Source organism: Dipodomys spectabilis, unplaced genomic scaffold, assembly GCF_019054845.1.
Source record: "Dipodomys spectabilis isolate Male_0828 unplaced genomic scaffold, ASM1905484v1 ptg000140l, whole genome shotgun sequence".
NCBI lineage: Eukaryota > Metazoa > Chordata > Mammalia > Rodentia > Heteromyidae > Dipodomys > Dipodomys spectabilis.
In genome coordinates, this window is record NW_024870817.1 from 8,761,487 (window position 1) to 8,778,859 (window position 17,373).

General features: G+C 36.2%; 1 protein-coding gene across 1 annotated transcript in view; it reads left to right on the plus strand.

The window, feature by feature from the left end:
* Ell2 (elongation factor for RNA polymerase II 2) overlaps positions 1 to 17,373 on the plus strand; it is a 69,243-nt gene that overhangs the window by 26,113 nt on the left and 25,757 nt on the right. The window contains exon 3 of the mRNA XM_042690724.1: positions 14,820 to 14,941. Within this exon, the coding sequence (XP_042546658.1) occupies positions 14,820 to 14,941 (122 nt within the window). The remainder of the gene's footprint in view (positions 1 to 14,819; positions 14,942 to 17,373) is intronic.

Genomic DNA, 17,373 nt, shown 5'->3' on the forward strand with positions numbered 1-17,373 from the left:
GTTAACACTTGACATTTTTCGAGCAGTGAGTTTGTGAAATGGTTTCAGGGAGGAAAAGTCCAATCTGGGAAGGATAGATTAGGGGAATTGAAATTGGCAGTTAGTTGAATTTAAAATGATGCAGTTTTAGGGGGTTAGTGTAACAAAACTCAGGATTCAATATAGAACTGATTAAGAACTAAATTGGGCACACACAGTATAGGTTGATGAGTATGCTGCTATGCAAAATGAAAAATCTTTTATAATACTTAGAAAGCTCAAAGTATTTATAATCACTCAATATTACATTAGGCATATCTTATTTTAGAGAGCAAAATGTAGTCATATTTATGAATGTGGTAATAATCTACTAATCAGTACTACTGATCTACTAATCATTCATTTGAATGATTTTCAGTTTTCTCAGTTGTATTGATAATTTATGAAACTGAGTCTTCACAGTTTAGAAAAGAAGATATTTGGGAGTGTTTATCCACCAAACAGTAAGATGATGTTGTCTTAGATTGCCACAGCTGTCTGAAAGTTCTGTAGTAAGCTATAAAGGAAAACTTTGTGCTAAGGATTCTTGGTGATTTGTTGGTTGTTTTTTTAAAAGAAGATAGTGTTCTGTTCTTCCCTTATAGAACTTGAAGAATAAGATAATCATGAACCCTGGACTATATTTTGGAGAAAGTCTTATGTTTTGCACTTTCTGATTCTTTAAAAGAGAAAGAAAAATAATTTTTTCTTCTTTTAAAGTGGTTTAAACTGATTGACTCATGAATGGCAATTAGTCATAGTGATAACCTGTAATATAATTGACAATTCTTCTGCAACCCTCATTGTTTCAGTTTGCAAATCAAAGTGAATGAACATTGTAGAATTATATAAAGTATATATGTAAGTAAAGATGAGTAATAAAAGCATCCCTAATGGTAAAAAAAAAAAAAAAAAAAAGAATGGTAAAAAAGAAAGAAATTGATTTCTTTCTCTCTGTCTCTCTCTTTCTCTCTCTGTCTCTGTCTGTCTGTCTGTCTGTCTGTCTCTCTCTCTCTCTCTCTCTCTCTCACACACACACACACACACACACACACACAAACACACACACATTTTTTTTGCCAGTCCTGGGGCTTGAACTCAGGGCCTGGGTGCTATCCCTGAGCTGCTTTTGCTAAAGGCTAGCACTCTACCACTTGAGCCATAGCACCACTTCTGGCTTTTTCTGAGTATATGGTACTTAGGAATTGAACCCAGGGCTTCATGCATGCTATCCAAGCACTCTACCACTAAGCCACTTTCCCATCCCACACATATATTTTTAAGATTGCATTGACAGCATATTTATTGATTTTGTTATATCCTGCTTTTAAGCATATATCATAAACATCTTCCTATCATAAAAGATATTTTCAAGTAGCTGCCTAGCATTTTATTGTGTGGATATATTACCATTTATTTAGCCATTCTGTTATGAAACAATATCTGTGCAGAAATAATAATAATCTTACGTACAAATTTTGTGCATAGACTTTTATTTCCATCTCTTTTTTGAGGAAAGATTCTTAGATGTGTAATTTATTAGGTCAAGGTAGTAATGGCTTTCACATTTAATTATTATTATTATTTTTAACTGATGGCAAGGAATTTTTATTCCAGTTATGGTAAACACCACTTTTTAAAAATGATACACAGAATAAAATGTACAGGTAAATTTTGAATATAGAAAGTTCTAAAAGCTCACATTGTATTTTAGTTTGTCTTTCTTTCCTTCTTCCTTCCTTTCTTTCTTTTTTTCCTTCCTTCCTTCCTTCCTTTCTTTCTTCCTTTTTTTTTGTCAGTCATAAGTCCTGAACTCTGGGCCTGGGCACTGTCCCTCAGCTCTTCAGCTCAAGGCTGGCTCTCTACCATTTGAGCCACAGCACTACTTCAGTTTTTTCTGCTTATGTGGTGCTGAGGAATTGAACCCAGGCCTCATGCATGCAAGGCAAGCGCTCTACCACTGAGCCACCTTCCCAACCCTTATTTTATTTTTTTAATTTACTTATTTTGTCAGTACTGGGGCTTGAACTCAGAGCCTGGGCACTGTCTCTTGGCTTTTTTGCTCAAGGTTGGCACTTTACCACTAGAGCTACAACTCCCCTTCTGGCTTTTTTGGTGATTAATTGGAGGTAAGAGTCTCATGGACTTCCCTGCTGGGTTCAAACCTCAGTCCTCAAATCTTAGCCTCCTGAGCAGCTAGGATTACAGGCATGAATCACTAGCTCGCAGAATCACATTTTCAATCACTGTCACTGAATTTTGCTCCCCGCTCCCCCCCCCCCCCATACACACACTGCCCACCCTACTAGCCCCAAGAGTACCACTGCTGCTATTTCCATAGCATTCTGGAAGTGTCTGTCACAAGGTGCTTTCCCTGACCAATATTGAATGCACATTTTTTCAGATTTCAAAATTAGTCATTCAATAATGTTTAAAAGCTGACAGTATAATTTTCTTGGTAATATCTGGCACAGCAAAACTTTTCAGTGTTTTAAGATACGACGTTTCATCGATATTCTACTGTCTGCATCTGATGTTGCCAGGAGTGGTTTGAGTTCTTTTATCTTACTCATGTTTCTCCTAATACAGTGGAGAGAGTTTTTATTTTTAATTCATAAGTATGAACTCTCTTTGGGATAATTACCCTGTTTTACTATTTTTTAAATAATTATATTATTTACCTAAATTTTGATATATTTTGCTTCTTTAACTTTTTTCTGTATCATGGTTTATGGTACTAATAATTCAACATGTCTGTTTTTCTACCTTCATCTTTAGATGACTGTCATCTCTAAAAACACATGTCTCCTCCTCTTTTTTCTCCTTCTCCTCTTTTTTTTTAAACAAGACAATGAAATGAATTACTAGCCAGAGGATAAAATGTTTTACTACTTAATATAGTTCTTTTGGCCTAGAGGGATTGTATGGTACCTCCTAGCAAAATTAAATAACTATCTAGTAGATAATTAAGGAAAAGTTTTGTGAGATAGGGCCAGCTGTTGTCACCTTCACTTATAATCTTATCCACTTGAGAGCTGGAGATCTGGAGAATTTTGAATCAAGGCCAGCCTAGACAAAAGGTTCAGGACACCCCATCTCAACCAAGAACATGGAAGCATGCACTGTCTTCCTCGCTACCTAAGGAAACACAAATAGGAGGATTGCACTCCACGTTGGTCCCAGCATATAAAATGAGAGCCTATCTCAAAAATAATCTATGCAAGCTGGGCAATGGTTGTTCATGTCTGTAACCCTAGCTACACGGGAGGCTAAGACCTGGAAGATGGTGCTTTGAAGTCAACTCAGGCTGAAAAGTCTGTGGGACACCATCTCCAATTAATGAGCAAAAAGCTAGGCTAAAGATATAGCAAGCAGTGGAGGATTAGCCAGACAACCAAGTGGGAGGACCCTGTGTAATATTTGCCCCTTTTCCATGGGTTCTTTTTATTACATGAAGAGCTTATCAAAGACCAGCTATACAAGTCCTAGAAATCTTTTTAGTTCTATATTTCTTACATATGTAAGTCAGTTTATCTGAGAGGTTTAATGATCCCTCTTATTTACATTAGACCTGCCAGGTCCCTTAGAAATCAGGACTGTACTTTCTAATTTAGCTCTTGATGTGCTGTGTATATCAATAGCTGTGAAATCAGAAATAATTTTGCTTTATAACTTTTAGTTGAAATAATTTTGCTCTATAAGCATAAAGGAAATTAGCAAGTGAATTTAACTTAAGGTATCAAATAGAAATAAGTTCTTTTGGAATAGATTCCACAACAGAAGTGTATTTTCAGATCAGATACTTGGGAAAATATTGGTAAAAATTATAATATTACAAGCATTGCTCACTTTTAGAGGTAATTACAGCTTTGACCTAAGGAAAAAAAACTTACAAATTTTTAAAAAATGTTATTATTTATGAAGATTGAATGCTTTAAAGTAACACGCTGTGGTTCCCATGAGAACCCTTAATTCTATTTTCTTTGCTTCTTTGTTGTGCTGTACCTAGTATCCGGGGCTCTCTGGGGCTCCGAAGGCAGCATATTTTTTGTACATAGGACACTTGGGAAGCAGTGTTTGCTACCCTTCCCCAGTAGCAGCAGGCATCTGTAATTTTTCAGCCTTCCATGGAGACTTGTTGTGGCTGATTCACTTCTATATCTATACTTTCTGTATTTTGAGTTTGGGACAATTAGAAATATTGCTAATCTTTTTTATTGTTTTCCCAGATTGCTTCTTTGGCTTCCATTTACACTAATGTTAAAAAGCGTTATCCTAGAAGACCTGTTATTCCTTCCTTTTGTAAATACCAAGAATTCACCATATAGTAGAGCCCACTTTTGATTATCCTCAAGGTGCTTGTTACCATCTTTACCCACTTGAAAATTTAAAAATCAACCACATCATTATGCTAAGGAAGGCGTGTGCGTGCTTGCAGCAGACAGGTCAGGAGCTTCCCAATATTGTTCTTATCTCACCAGGGCAAATTTTTTAGCACCTACTCTGTGCATTATTATGTCAAGCACCTTCTGTAGAGCATCTCTAGGCTTCACCATAGTCATAGGAGGGATAATATTATTATCTATATTTTACTGGGAAGAACGCAAGGGTTGCTCAGGCTAGTTACTTAGCAAGGAAACACAAATGGTAGGCACTGGAGCTGAAGCAGGGAATTGGTCAGACATTACATGTGCTTGGTTTTCTTCCTTTCTTCCTTCCTTCCTTCCTTCCTTCCTTCTTTCCTTCCTTCCTTCCTTCCGTCCTCCCTCCCTTCCTCCCTCCCTCCTCCTCTCTCTCTTTATTCCTTCCTTCCTTCCTTCCTTCCGTCCTCCCTCCCCTCCTCCCTCCCTCCTCCTCTCTCTCTTTATTCCTTCCTTCCTTCCTTCCGTCCTCCCTCCCTTCCTCCCTCCCTCCTCCTCTCTCTCTTTATTCCTTCCTTCCTTCCTTCCTTCCTTCCTTTCCCTTTCTTTCTTTCTTTCTTTTTTTCTTTCTTTCTTTCTTTCTTCCTTCCTTCCTTTCTTTCTTTCTTTCTTTCTTTCTTTCTTTCTTTCTTTCTTTCTTTCTTTCTTTCTTTCTTTCTTTCTTTCTTTCTTTCCTTCCTTCCTTCCTTCCTTCCTTCCTTCCTTCTTTCTTTCTTTCTTTCTTTCTTCCTTTCTTCCTTTCTCCTGTATGTTTTTTATTGTAAAAATGCTGTGCAGAGGGGTTACAGTTACATGAGCAAGGTAATGAGTACATTTCCTATTGAGCATTGTTGCCTCCTCCTTTGTTTTCCCCCACCATTCCTCCCCCCCCCACCAGCCAACCCCCCCCTCCCCGAAGTTGTAAAGTTAATTTTCAACATAATATTTTGTACAACTCATTGGGTCAACCTGTGTCCTTATTTAAGCATTTTGGTTTTTTTACCCTTCCCCTCTCTGAATTAGAGAAGTGTATGTACAAGATGCAGGGCACCGACATCAAATACAGTGAAAACGGGTTATACCATGGGAGAGGAACATACAAAGAAACAAAAAAAAAATCACATGGTACATTATAAATACGTTAGAAACAATAGCAAGAAAGAAAAAAGATATTTGTGTCCCTATCTTGGGGTTTATTTCACTTATCGTCATCTTATATGGTCATATGTACATAGCTATTGGCCTTTTCTGCTTTTTTTGGTCGGTTGTGAGGCTTGAACTCAAGGCCTGGGCTCTGTCCTTGAGCCTCTTTGTGCTCAAGGCTAGTGGCTCTACCACTTGATTCACAGTGCCACTTTTGATTTTTGAGTATTTAATTGGAGATAAGAGTCTCATGGGGACTTTCCTGCCCGAGCTGGCTTCAAACTGCAATCATCAGATCTCAGTCTCCTGAGTAGCTAGGATTACATGTGTGAACCACTGGCACTTTTTCACCTGTATATAAAAGAAAACTTCATTTTTTTTTTTCTCAAAGTGCTGAAGGAGGTCAATTTATTTTTCTTTTCAGTTGGAAGAATTGCTTTTAATTTCAAAAAACATTGATAGGGTCATAGATATACAAGGTCTTCATCTAGTTTTCATCTGTGCCCAGCAAGGAGACTAATTTTAAGCTTCATAACTAAAAAAAGACAGTGTAAATCTGGGCCCCCTTTTCTATCTTAGTGTTCTCCAAAAGTCTGGCACTAATTCCCATCCAAAAAAAAAGTGACATGCAAAGATGCCTTTTAATAACACATTCTTTCATAATTTTCATTTAAGATCTGACTACAATATTACTAAAATAATATCCCGTGATTGCTGCAAGTCTTGCAGTTTCTGCTTCCTTAGCATAGACCTTGGCTGTGGGCTTTTGTCCCCAGAGATTTTATGATGTTGTCACAATGCCTGCCTCCCAGCCCCAGTCCCTCATCTCCCATTTCCTCAACCAGAGCAGTTCTGACTACTTGTAATGTGTGTTGGATTTCCCATATGAGTAATTTTCAAAAAAGCATTCTGTATAGCTTTTTAAAAAGGGCGTAAGGAGCTTACAATTAATTGATTTTGAGAAACAGAATTAAGAGCTAAATATGTTTCTAAACCTGTATAGAAACATTCTGCAGACTTAACTGTTGTTTATCTTACAGAAGTTGATTGGTATAGTCTGAAACCATGTGTTTTGCAAAATCTAGGGTCTGGGCCACTTTTCAAAACCCCTGTTGATCTTGAGGATAATTCTCATCTTTCAAGTCTCACTCTTACCAGAAGGTTTACACAACTACTTTTGACTGCCAAGCACGGATCCTAGGCCCTCTGGTGTCTGCCAGTAGTTCTTCCTGGCATCATACATGACAGCTTTCCTCCAGTCTAAAGAACAAGAAAGAAGAGTAGCAATAATTTGGAAGTTGCCAGTCATACTCAAGATATTTTTTTCTTGTAGAATTCAGGTTTGGGTTTTGTTTCTGAGAATCAAACCAGTTTAAAACAACAACAACAAAGTCCTGCTTCTTGACCAGAGCACTAAATTTAGAATTTTTTTTTTTTTTTAGTGTGGTCTCCCTAAGTCCTTTAAAACATCAAGTGGTTTTAAAGAGGTCAGACTATATTTTCAAATGGAATTTGGTGGGGCAAAAGTATTTCTACATTTTAATAAAGATGAAATATAGTTTTAAAAAAGAAAAGCATAGAATATAAGTTTAAATCCCACAAGCTAAACAAGCCACTTGGCCCAGGTTTGGAAGCTAAATATGGTATAAGAAAGATCAGAAACTTTCTCATCCTGACATTTATACATGTGGACTTTTCCTCCTTTCATTTTATTGGTATTTACCTCTTTTAGGAGTTGTAGATGTCAATAGAGTCTTTAATCTATTTCAAATGCATTTAGAATACTTTCATAAAGCACCTTTTAAGTGAATTTAATCCAGTTTTAAGTTTCTTCATGTAAATCTAGCAAATATTTATTAGTTACTATGTCCCAAAGGACCATGATCCTTGCTTCCAAAGAACTCAGTCTACTAGAGAGAAAGACATATAAATAGTTATTCAGTATTCCATGAAGGGAAGGGAGCAATAGAGAGGAAGGGACAGTGAAGACCCAGAAGATGGTTCTAAAAACCCATCATGCTAGGGAAGGAAAGGCTCCCCAAGAGAGGGAAAAGCCTTGAGTTGATTGGTTTATAGAAGATTGATTAGTACTCACTAAAAATCAAGTCGGATGCAGATCAATGCATTCTAATATTCATTGGCAGAGGATTCCTAAAGTGGAGGGTGTGGTGGCAAGAGTGTTGTCTGCTAAGAAGGGAATTTTGTATGTTCTATGAAAGAGCTTAGGCCTACTAAGTATAAGTAAGAGAGCAGTATAAAAAAATAAATGATACTTGGGCCTGACATAGCCAGAATTGGTAATTTAGTTCATTTCTAAATTAATTCTGTAGATCTGTAGATCTAAGTGGTAGAGTGTTTGCCAGGCATGTATGGGTTTGATTCCTCAGTACCACATAAGCAACAAATAAATAAAAATTTTTAAAACTTGATTCTATGAAGTGACTAGTTAAAAGAATAAAAATAAAATGCAGCTTTATGGTAGAGTTGGTGATCTCAATGGAAGATTTTGGGTTTTGCCACCAAAGAAGAATGTAGTCTAGCCATGACTAATTTTGAACAAGTTAATTAGATTTTTCTCAGCAGCCCTCTCGCTGTTCTTCCAAAAGCTGCTTTGAGTTTTACTTAGTTGGCATTCTTTTTTTATTGTTGTTGTTTTGTTTGGGTTTTTGTTTTGTTTTGAGGCAGGGTCTCACTATATAGCCTAGCTAGAACACCTTATGTAGCCTAGACTGACTTAAAATTCAAGATCCTCCTGCCTCAGCCTCCCAATCAAGTGCTGTGATTACTGATGTGTACCACTATACCTGCCTTCATTTATTTTCACACAGAAGCTTTTATTCTTTGATACTTTGAGGGTCATTTATTTTTTTCCTCTGGTAGAGTATATCTAGTATTTATTATTTACATCTTTCTGCTGCCAATAACTGTCATCCCCCTTCTTTTCCTGAAATACCCAGCTGCCACCCAACTTACACCTAGCCACCTGCTTGGGTTTCTTTTACTAAAGAATTTTTAGCCATGAAGCTAAAAAAATGACTCATAATAAAACTTACCTTGAAACTTCACTGTAGTTCGTGAAACTAGTATTGGTCAATTCTATTTAAAAAGAAGACATGCACTCAGCTAATACATTGAGGGATTCAGTTATTTAAGTTGTATATTATTGTATATAAGAAAAGTGTGTCTGTGTCTGCTACTCATTATAGCAAAACATGTTAGAATCTTTTTTGCTTTGCTTTGTTTTCATGCTACTCCTCAGTGCCTCAGTGCTGTCCTTGAGCTTTTGTGCTGAAGGCCTGCACTCTAGCACTTGAGCCACAGCTCCACTTTTTGGTTTTCCAGTGGTTAATTGGAGATAAGATAAGAGTCTCATGGACTTTCCTGCTCCAGTTGGCTCAAACTGTGATCCTCAGATCTCAGCCTCCTGAGTAGCTAAGATTACAGGTGTGAGCCACCAGCACCTGGCAAGGATTTTTTTTAATATTCAGTAATATATTTTAGAAATGTAAACAATGCCTAAGACAATAAAACTTAATTAATATTGTGAAATAAATTAATTAAATGTCAGTTAATCAAAATTATCTCATTGGACACACCAACATTTTTTTAAATGACTGGTTTCCTATTAGAAATGAACTTTACAACTTCAGGGGATGGGGAACTGGAGGGGAAGGAAAAGTGGGAGAAAAATGAGAGAGGGGATAACAATGTTAGACAAGAATTGTACTCATTACCTTACGTATGGAATGTAACCCCTCTGTCCATCACCTTGACAATAAAATTAAACTAAAAAAATGACTGGTTTCCTCTTAATAATCATATTAAGAAAGCCAAAAAATATATGGCAGGGATTTTTTTCCATTTAAATTGCATAGGAACATGAGCATATTTGATTTTTTTAAATTTGTACTTTAATTCCAAAAAAGGTCATCATTTACTTATAATTTGACCTAAAAATAGTTTTTAAATGCTTTCATCAATGTTCTCTCGAAGATGGGTATAAATTTAAAGGCCTGCATTAGGGTTAGGCAAGTGTCTTATTTTTTCAAACATAAGTCAGTGTAGGACATGCTGCTCTGTAATCCAGAATTGCTACTACTGCATCAGGAGGGGCTACATGAATAATAATAGGAAAAGCTTTTCTATTTACTTATTTACTTCTGTATCATAGAAGCTTGCTAAAGAAGAAGAACACAAACATACTTACATTGTCCTAAATTCTTTATTATAACTGCTACATGACCTGAAATTTTGAATAACTACCAATATTTCTCTTTGTGTTTCATGAATTGAACATTTTATACATCCCAATAAAGTATCTGTCATAGAAAGTTCCAGCTATTTCTATCATATGTCAGAATTATTCTACCTCCTCATCTGCTCTTCACTTTCATCAGGAATGCATTGCATCTTCCTGTTGTTTCAAGAATATGGTTTTATTTCTTTCTTATTTCTTACCCCACCTGCCCCCAGCATTGGTTTGCACATCTGGACTGACAGGAGAAACTATTTTTGTTCTAACCCTTTCATGTTGAGCTGGTTTAAAAAATAGGACTTGTGGCTTTCAGGTTGAAGTTTCTATTTTCTATTCTGATTCTAGGTTATCTGTTCTGCCCCTGATTTGTAGAATTTGAATAGTACATGCAAATATATATCTCTAGCTAGAGTATTTTCTAGATTGCCAGGAAATCTGTATCTTCAAGACTGTGGACAAAATTGTAGGACAACAGAGAATTCTGTTAAGCTTATAACTAACTTTAATATACAGTCTATACATTGTGTGGTTAAACAATAGATCTCTTCAGTAGTAAGCGTTAGGCTGGCTTTCTGAGATACTGGTGGGATGAAGAGGTGAATTCTTTGATCACAATAGTTGGGAAACATCTTCTTAGCTGCAAATATCTAAAACAAAGAGAGTCATCTTGTTTGATGGCATTTCTCAAAATTATTTAATGATAGAATCCCCTTTTAAAATAAGGACATTTTTTCATCCTGTCTTGGAAATATTGATGGAAAAGACAGTAGACAGCTCCGTTCTAGTCCCATGTTAGATACTATTCATTTTTATTCATTCAACAAATATGTATTGAGTTACTGCCTTGTGCTATGCGTCATTCATGATGCTGGCAGTATATTCATGGAACACATAAAGGCTCCTGTACTATCAGAGTTTATGTTCTAGTGGGGAAGAAATACTATAAACATGTGTGAGTATGACAAGGTAATCAGCATTTTAAGATGCATATTCAACTAGATGATCCTGGTTTTCTTATGGTTTCAATTTTACCTCAAGAATGGTCATATCAGCCCTTTGTGCCTCTGTCCCTTTTGCCATGTGAGGATGTAAAGTTCAAGGCACCAACTTGGGAAGAGAAACTGGGCTATCAACAGACACTGAACCTTGATTGTGAGCTTCCTAGCCTCCATAAGTATAAAAAAAATAAATTTTTGTACTTTATAAATTTTTAAAAAAGAATTGTCATATCAAACTGTGGTTCTACTGGGTCATGAGTACCTCACTGAACATTTATGGTCACCTTAGTAGGAAAGATTGGATATTAATACTCTATAGAATCATTTCCAGACGAAGAGTTCTGTCATCTTAATCATTTGTCTTATCGACCAAAAGACAAAAGTATTTGAGTAATTTTTGAACATATTGGTGTCATTTTAAACCTAACATATACTTCAATCCAGTGTTGAAAGGAAGTATTTGACTTAGAGGTAGGAAATCTCTGCATTAAAGGCACCAGCTACTGTTAAGCTGATATTTTTATAGATATATGTGAAAGTTGCAGCCATATGCACATTGGACTTCTACCCTAGATCCCCTGTAAATAGCAGGTCTGTGACTAGATGTTGAAATGACCTTTCAGACAATATTCCATTGCTACATGCCTGAGCTTGTATCTCAGAATAATTAGAAGCTTTGACTTATACATCTTGGTATACAGTGTTTATGTTGATTACAAATGTCTGAAAGTTTCCTGAAACTTTGTCTTTGTGGCTTCTTATCAAAGACAGACTGGAGTTTGGGAGGAAGGTTGTATGTGGATTGTGGTCCTAAGCCTTTGATTTTTAGTCTCTCATTTTGAAATGAAAATTAAAATCTGCTTTTCCAGTTGCCCAGACATGGTGATATACTTTTAAACCCTTTATCTTGATTTGGAATCACACAGTCCTTAACACTTTCTAAGTGATATTTCATTCTCAAAGTACAGATTAGAGTCAAGTATTACCTGCATTAATATCTAAGTATACCCTCAAGAATGAAATGAAAATAGCACTTATGTTTTTAGCTGGTAAGTATATATAACACTTTGGCCCACAGGTGGGCAAGCAAGAGATTTACTGAAAAGAATAGGTTGTACATGACAATTAGAGTAGGTAAGGGACAGAAGGACATCACAGCCAAACTACGGGGATTTCAGCGTAGACAAGAACCTGTGAGACTATGGAAGGCCACATGTGGGTGGGCCTTTTCAAGACTGAGATCCAGCTTCAGAAGAACCTAGAATCTGCATCACTTTTATGCTGTGTAGCCACTGTCCCACAGCTTGTCTAGATAGTCTTGTCTTCCAAATAGTCACAAAACTTTGTTTTAAGAAGTAACCTTCACATTTATGGGATTCAAGGGAGGAGAGTAATGAAAATGTACTACTTCATTGCCCAGAATCGCTTTTTAAGGACTGAGCAACTATCTCAGAGGAAACTGAAAAGCAAATGCACACACAGGATTCACAGATAAAGAATCTTTAGTCATTCTGTGGTGGTTCGTGTGCACTTATCTTTTTTGCTTTTCAAATTACTCTGCTTGTCAGGTATGAAACAGGAATAAGTGTCTCAAATAAGTTAAAATGGCCCCTCTCCAATGGAGAGAGAAAGAATAAGAAAATTTAGTCATTATATTCGATGTACATTACGTAAAAATGGACTATGTAACCTGAGGGTAGGGACGGGAGGGGGGAAATGGGAGAGAGTATGCTATATTAGCTTTTAGAATAAACAAAACCATTTCTTTTTATCTGATCCTTTCCTATTCCTATTCATTACACATTTGAACTAAAAACTAAAAATTAGACTACACACACATATTTTTAGAATTTCAGTACAGATTCCAGTCACTCTTTAAAAATGGGGAAAAAAATAGAGTCTGCTTTTTTTAAATGCATGTTACATCTGGCACATGCAAGTCTTCCATAAAGGTTAAATTCCAATGTATTGTCCAAACCCAGATGCACAAAAGGAAAACCTTAGACCTAACTACTAAAGCAAAAGCCTGACACAATCTCCTCAAGCAGGTACTGAGATCAAGATGGAGGGCCAGTAGGAAAGAAAGATGCTAGTTAAAGGAATTGTGACCAGGAGGGGATTTCATTCAAGAGTCCATACCTTTTTCCTACCTGTCTCCCTTGTCTCCCCAGCCTTAGAAAGGCTTTAGGCCATGGTGAATATCCTTTTTGTCAACAGGCCTCTACTCTTTTCAGCAGGCAGAAGCTGACCTCAGTGTGCTTATAGAACAGCATGCAAATGGATTTTATTTAGATTCTCTATGTTCCACACAGGCATTCCTTTTACTCCTGCTCTCCCAACTGCTGAAGATGTTGCCAGGATGTGTGGCAACTAGGCATGGAGTTTGCTCACCCAGTTAGACAGCCTGATAAGTACCTACAGACAGAATAAATTAAGACTTGTTCACAAAATGTTTTAACATTTTAGAACTGGGGGAAATTTGGAGGTTAGAGAGTAACAGCAGAGCCTCCACGAGGTATTATTTCTAGAGTTGACAATAAATGTAGAGGCTTGTTTCTTGAAGAATTGAGACTAATTTAAAATAAGGAGCAAAAAAAAAGTTGCCTAAATTCACGGATAATGAAAACAGTGTGGATTATTATCTAATACTCAGAATCTTCAGTGAAATTTGAGCTCTCTGTTCCATCCAAGCAAGTGTTTCTAATCTTTTTTGAGAAGATATTTCCCTTACTCTCTTCTTGTTCATATTCACTCACTCCTTATTGTACTCCCAATATTACAGTTGTCTCCCTTCTTACCTTCATTTTTTTTATTTTCTGGGTTGAAAATGGGGGTTCTAAATTTTAAGTGTAGGTCAATGAGCATTTTTAGCTTGGTTAACTCACAGGGTAACTTCTACAAAGACTTATTAGCTCACTTGCCCATTCACAAGTATGCTAATACACATCAACTAGTTATCTCTGGTCCTTGATGTTCCAATGATAGCAAGGAGAGATTTTTTTTTTGAAGAATGAGTATTGTAAAACACTTTCCCTTCCCTACTTGTCTACTAAGTTATTAAAATTCTGTTTGAGGCTGGAGGGTAAAAATTCACATTTTATGTAATTGCCGAGAATCCTATTCATTTAACATCACCTGATACCATGGAAAAAAAAAAAAAGGCAGGTGCCAAGTAAACAGGAGCAGTTGAAGGACAGTAAGAAGATTCTCAATTGTTCACACAAGTTTACTGCCTTCCAGCCATACTCCAGGAAATGTACTTGATGCAAGGCCTCAGTCACCTAGAAAAATCCTGTTCCTTTGTTCATGGGATTTCCCACTAGTTAGGGAAACCAAAACTTGAGCAACACAGCGGCAAATACATCTGCAGGTTCCACAGTGTTGCCTGGGGTTCAGCCTGGGAGTGGCCTGCAGAATCTTCTCTGTAGGCTTCTGACCCTGTTGTATAAACATGAGGATGAATCAGGGAATCATGGGACTAAAAGAAACACCCCAACTGCATTTTGCTCATGAATATAATTATGGAGTTATCCTTGTTCTGCTAATTATTCTTTAGAAGTTGTACTGTAAGAAGCAAGAATTAAAATGGGTTTTTATTAAGAATGCAAAAGAGTGGAAAATGAATTGTATTTCAGAGACTATTTTAGTACCTAGAAGCTATTAGGCAGAAGATCGTATCAGCCAAAGATAAAAGTTACTTATGTGTCTTAAGTGAGCAAGAACTTTTTTTAAAGCAAATTCATTTATTACTGATCCATGTGAACTATAGACATTTCCTAGTTTGAAATTACTGACAAGGGAAGAAAATGGAAATAAAAATGTGATGCGTTGTAGGCATTCTTGATAGAGTACATGAATTATTTGACCATTTAAATGCTGTGTTCTAAAGACATGTATCAAGAGGGCTATAAAATGGTTGACTTGAAAAACCAGCAAGTCAGAAGATTAGAAGATCTTCTGTGGCAAATCTGTAATTTGAGGTGTTTCTCTTTTCCCCACTTCTAGCTTGTCAAAATTCCCAAAAATGATCCCCTCAATGAAGTACATAACTTTAACTTCTATTTGTCAAATGTGGGCAAAGATAACCCTCAGGGCAGTTTTGACTGCATCCAGCAAACATTCTCCAGGTAAGTGCTGCTCCAGGTATGCTAAAGGTCAGATTTTATTTGAGACTTTCTAAAAATTAATGAAGTACTTACTAGCCATTCCATAAATATTTGTTGAATTGAGCTACATGGGTTTTATTATTAAAATACTAAGCACCTAATATATACTAGAAATTGTGTTTGTCACTGGGGCACATACAGCTGAAAAAATCTAAGGTTCTTGCACTGAACAAGGGTTTTTTCAGGTAGAGAAAATATATAACCAGTAAAATTTAAATTAATATTTGAGGGCTTGTTTTTAAAGTTTTTGTTCATTGAATTTAAATAAGTGTCTTATACTCCACTCAAGGCTTAAACACAAAAGAAAAGGAAGAATATATATATGCATATATTCATATATATCTCCATTTTAAGATTTTTTAAAAGCTTCATTGCACAACAGCCTGGAAGCTTCTATATTAACCTTAATATTGCATACCCATCTCCTGATTTAAAAAATAAAATAAAAAGAAGAAAGAGGAAGAAGAGAAGGCAGAGGAGGAATACAAGAATATAAATTTATATTACTTTGATCCTCCAAAAACAATAGCTATTTGTTTCACCTGATTTAATTTGGTTGCCTCTGATTTTTTAAATGGACCCTTGAGCTAAGGGAAGTTTGTTCTGCTCTTGCATAGAGATACTCAGTCCTTGGGGTATAAAACTTTGGCATTGGCCCAGAATACCCATGCCAGTTCATCTTCATTAAAACTATGTAAGGACTTGCATTTTATAGGAGAAAGAAAGCAAGGCTGAGGTTTAGGCAAGAACAGAAGGCAGGGATACAAAATAAGACACATAGCTGAAAGAGTCCTAGATTTCTTTTCCCACTTAAGGTGACTAAACAACTTTCTTCTTTACCTTAATCTACTATTCTCCCTAAGTATATACTGATTTTACTTACTGAAAATTACCTGCCTCCAACTTGTGTTTTTAGCCTGATTGCATGTTATCATGTCAAAGGCTATTATAGATTATATAGGGTTCCCATGCTATTCACTTTAATGGCTGCAAACTACATGCAGTTATTCATATTTCAGTTGATAAAATCAAGAAAAATTTACAATTCCATTGTGCATTTCTACTAACCTCATTTTACAGTCTCAAAAGCTATGAGTAGTACTTAGTAAACAACACAAATACAGCACATTACCGTCATGGCAGGAAATTCTTTTCAACAGCACTGTGATAGATTGAGAATCACCAAGTATAAGAGTGCTTTATGATTGCATAGGTCAACCCTTCATTTAACACATGACTTACCCACTGTTACACAGTTGGATTGTTAGTGGCTGGTTAAAAGAAAAAGGGCTCTCTCCTAACACCCAGCCCAGAATTTATATACCACTTGGGCACACCAATATCTAATTATGACACCATCACCTAAGATGCCTGTCCAGTCCCACCTTCTCACCATCTCTGGAATATACCTACTAACTTTTCTACATTCTTACTTCTCTTCATCCCTTCCTACTTGTATTTCTTCAGTAGCTCCCTAACTGGTCTTTCAGCTTTCACTCTTGAAATCCCTTCCCCATCTACTCTCCATCCAGACTAATTTGCCAACAGTTCAAATTGTTTTCTCTTATTTTCAGTCTTCATTGTTCAAACCCTTCCTCAGCTCTAATTGTCCTTCCTGAATTTCTTTGGCTAAACTGAAAATCTTTCTTATTCCAAACCTGCACAGCTTATGATTACATCTTAGAACTCTTCTATTCCTCCTTATCTTTCTCTACCCATCTTTTTAATCAGGTCAGGAATCACTTCTTCTAGGAAGTCCAAGTGAGGCACCTTTCCTGGGGATCCCTGCTTCTTGACATTTGTCATATTGTTGTAATTGCCAGTTTACTCATCTTTGCTTCCTACCATTAGAGAAAAAGCTCCTTGAAGAAAGGACCACATCTGTCCAGTCCTTGTTACAAACTTGATGTCTCTTAGATTACCTGGTGTGCAGTGCAGTCCCTGGCCAATAAATATCTATTAAAATGTTCAATGAGCTGATTTTTTTCAAAAAGGAGCATTTCCAAAGAACAGTATTATCAAGTTACATTTTTAAAGAATAAACCCTTCTCAGTATGGTAACAAAGTTTCTTGTAATTCCATTTGGAAATAATAAGAAATAAGACTAAAGGTATGGTATTATTTTCATTACTTTTACATTCTACTTTGTTTAAAAGCTATGCTATTGTCTTTCAGAATACTAGATGTGATATGTTCTTTTCAAACAAAACCATATTCTGAGTCAATATTAATATTAGTGATGTTTTAATAGGACTTTTAACAATATAATTTGCCCTTTATTTTCTTCAATATTTGCTATATAGAAATTCCAGGAAGTAGTTAATACAAATTTGGGCGAACTTTGGATTACTAATACAAGAATATGCCCTCTCATGTCTGTCAAGATTTTAGCC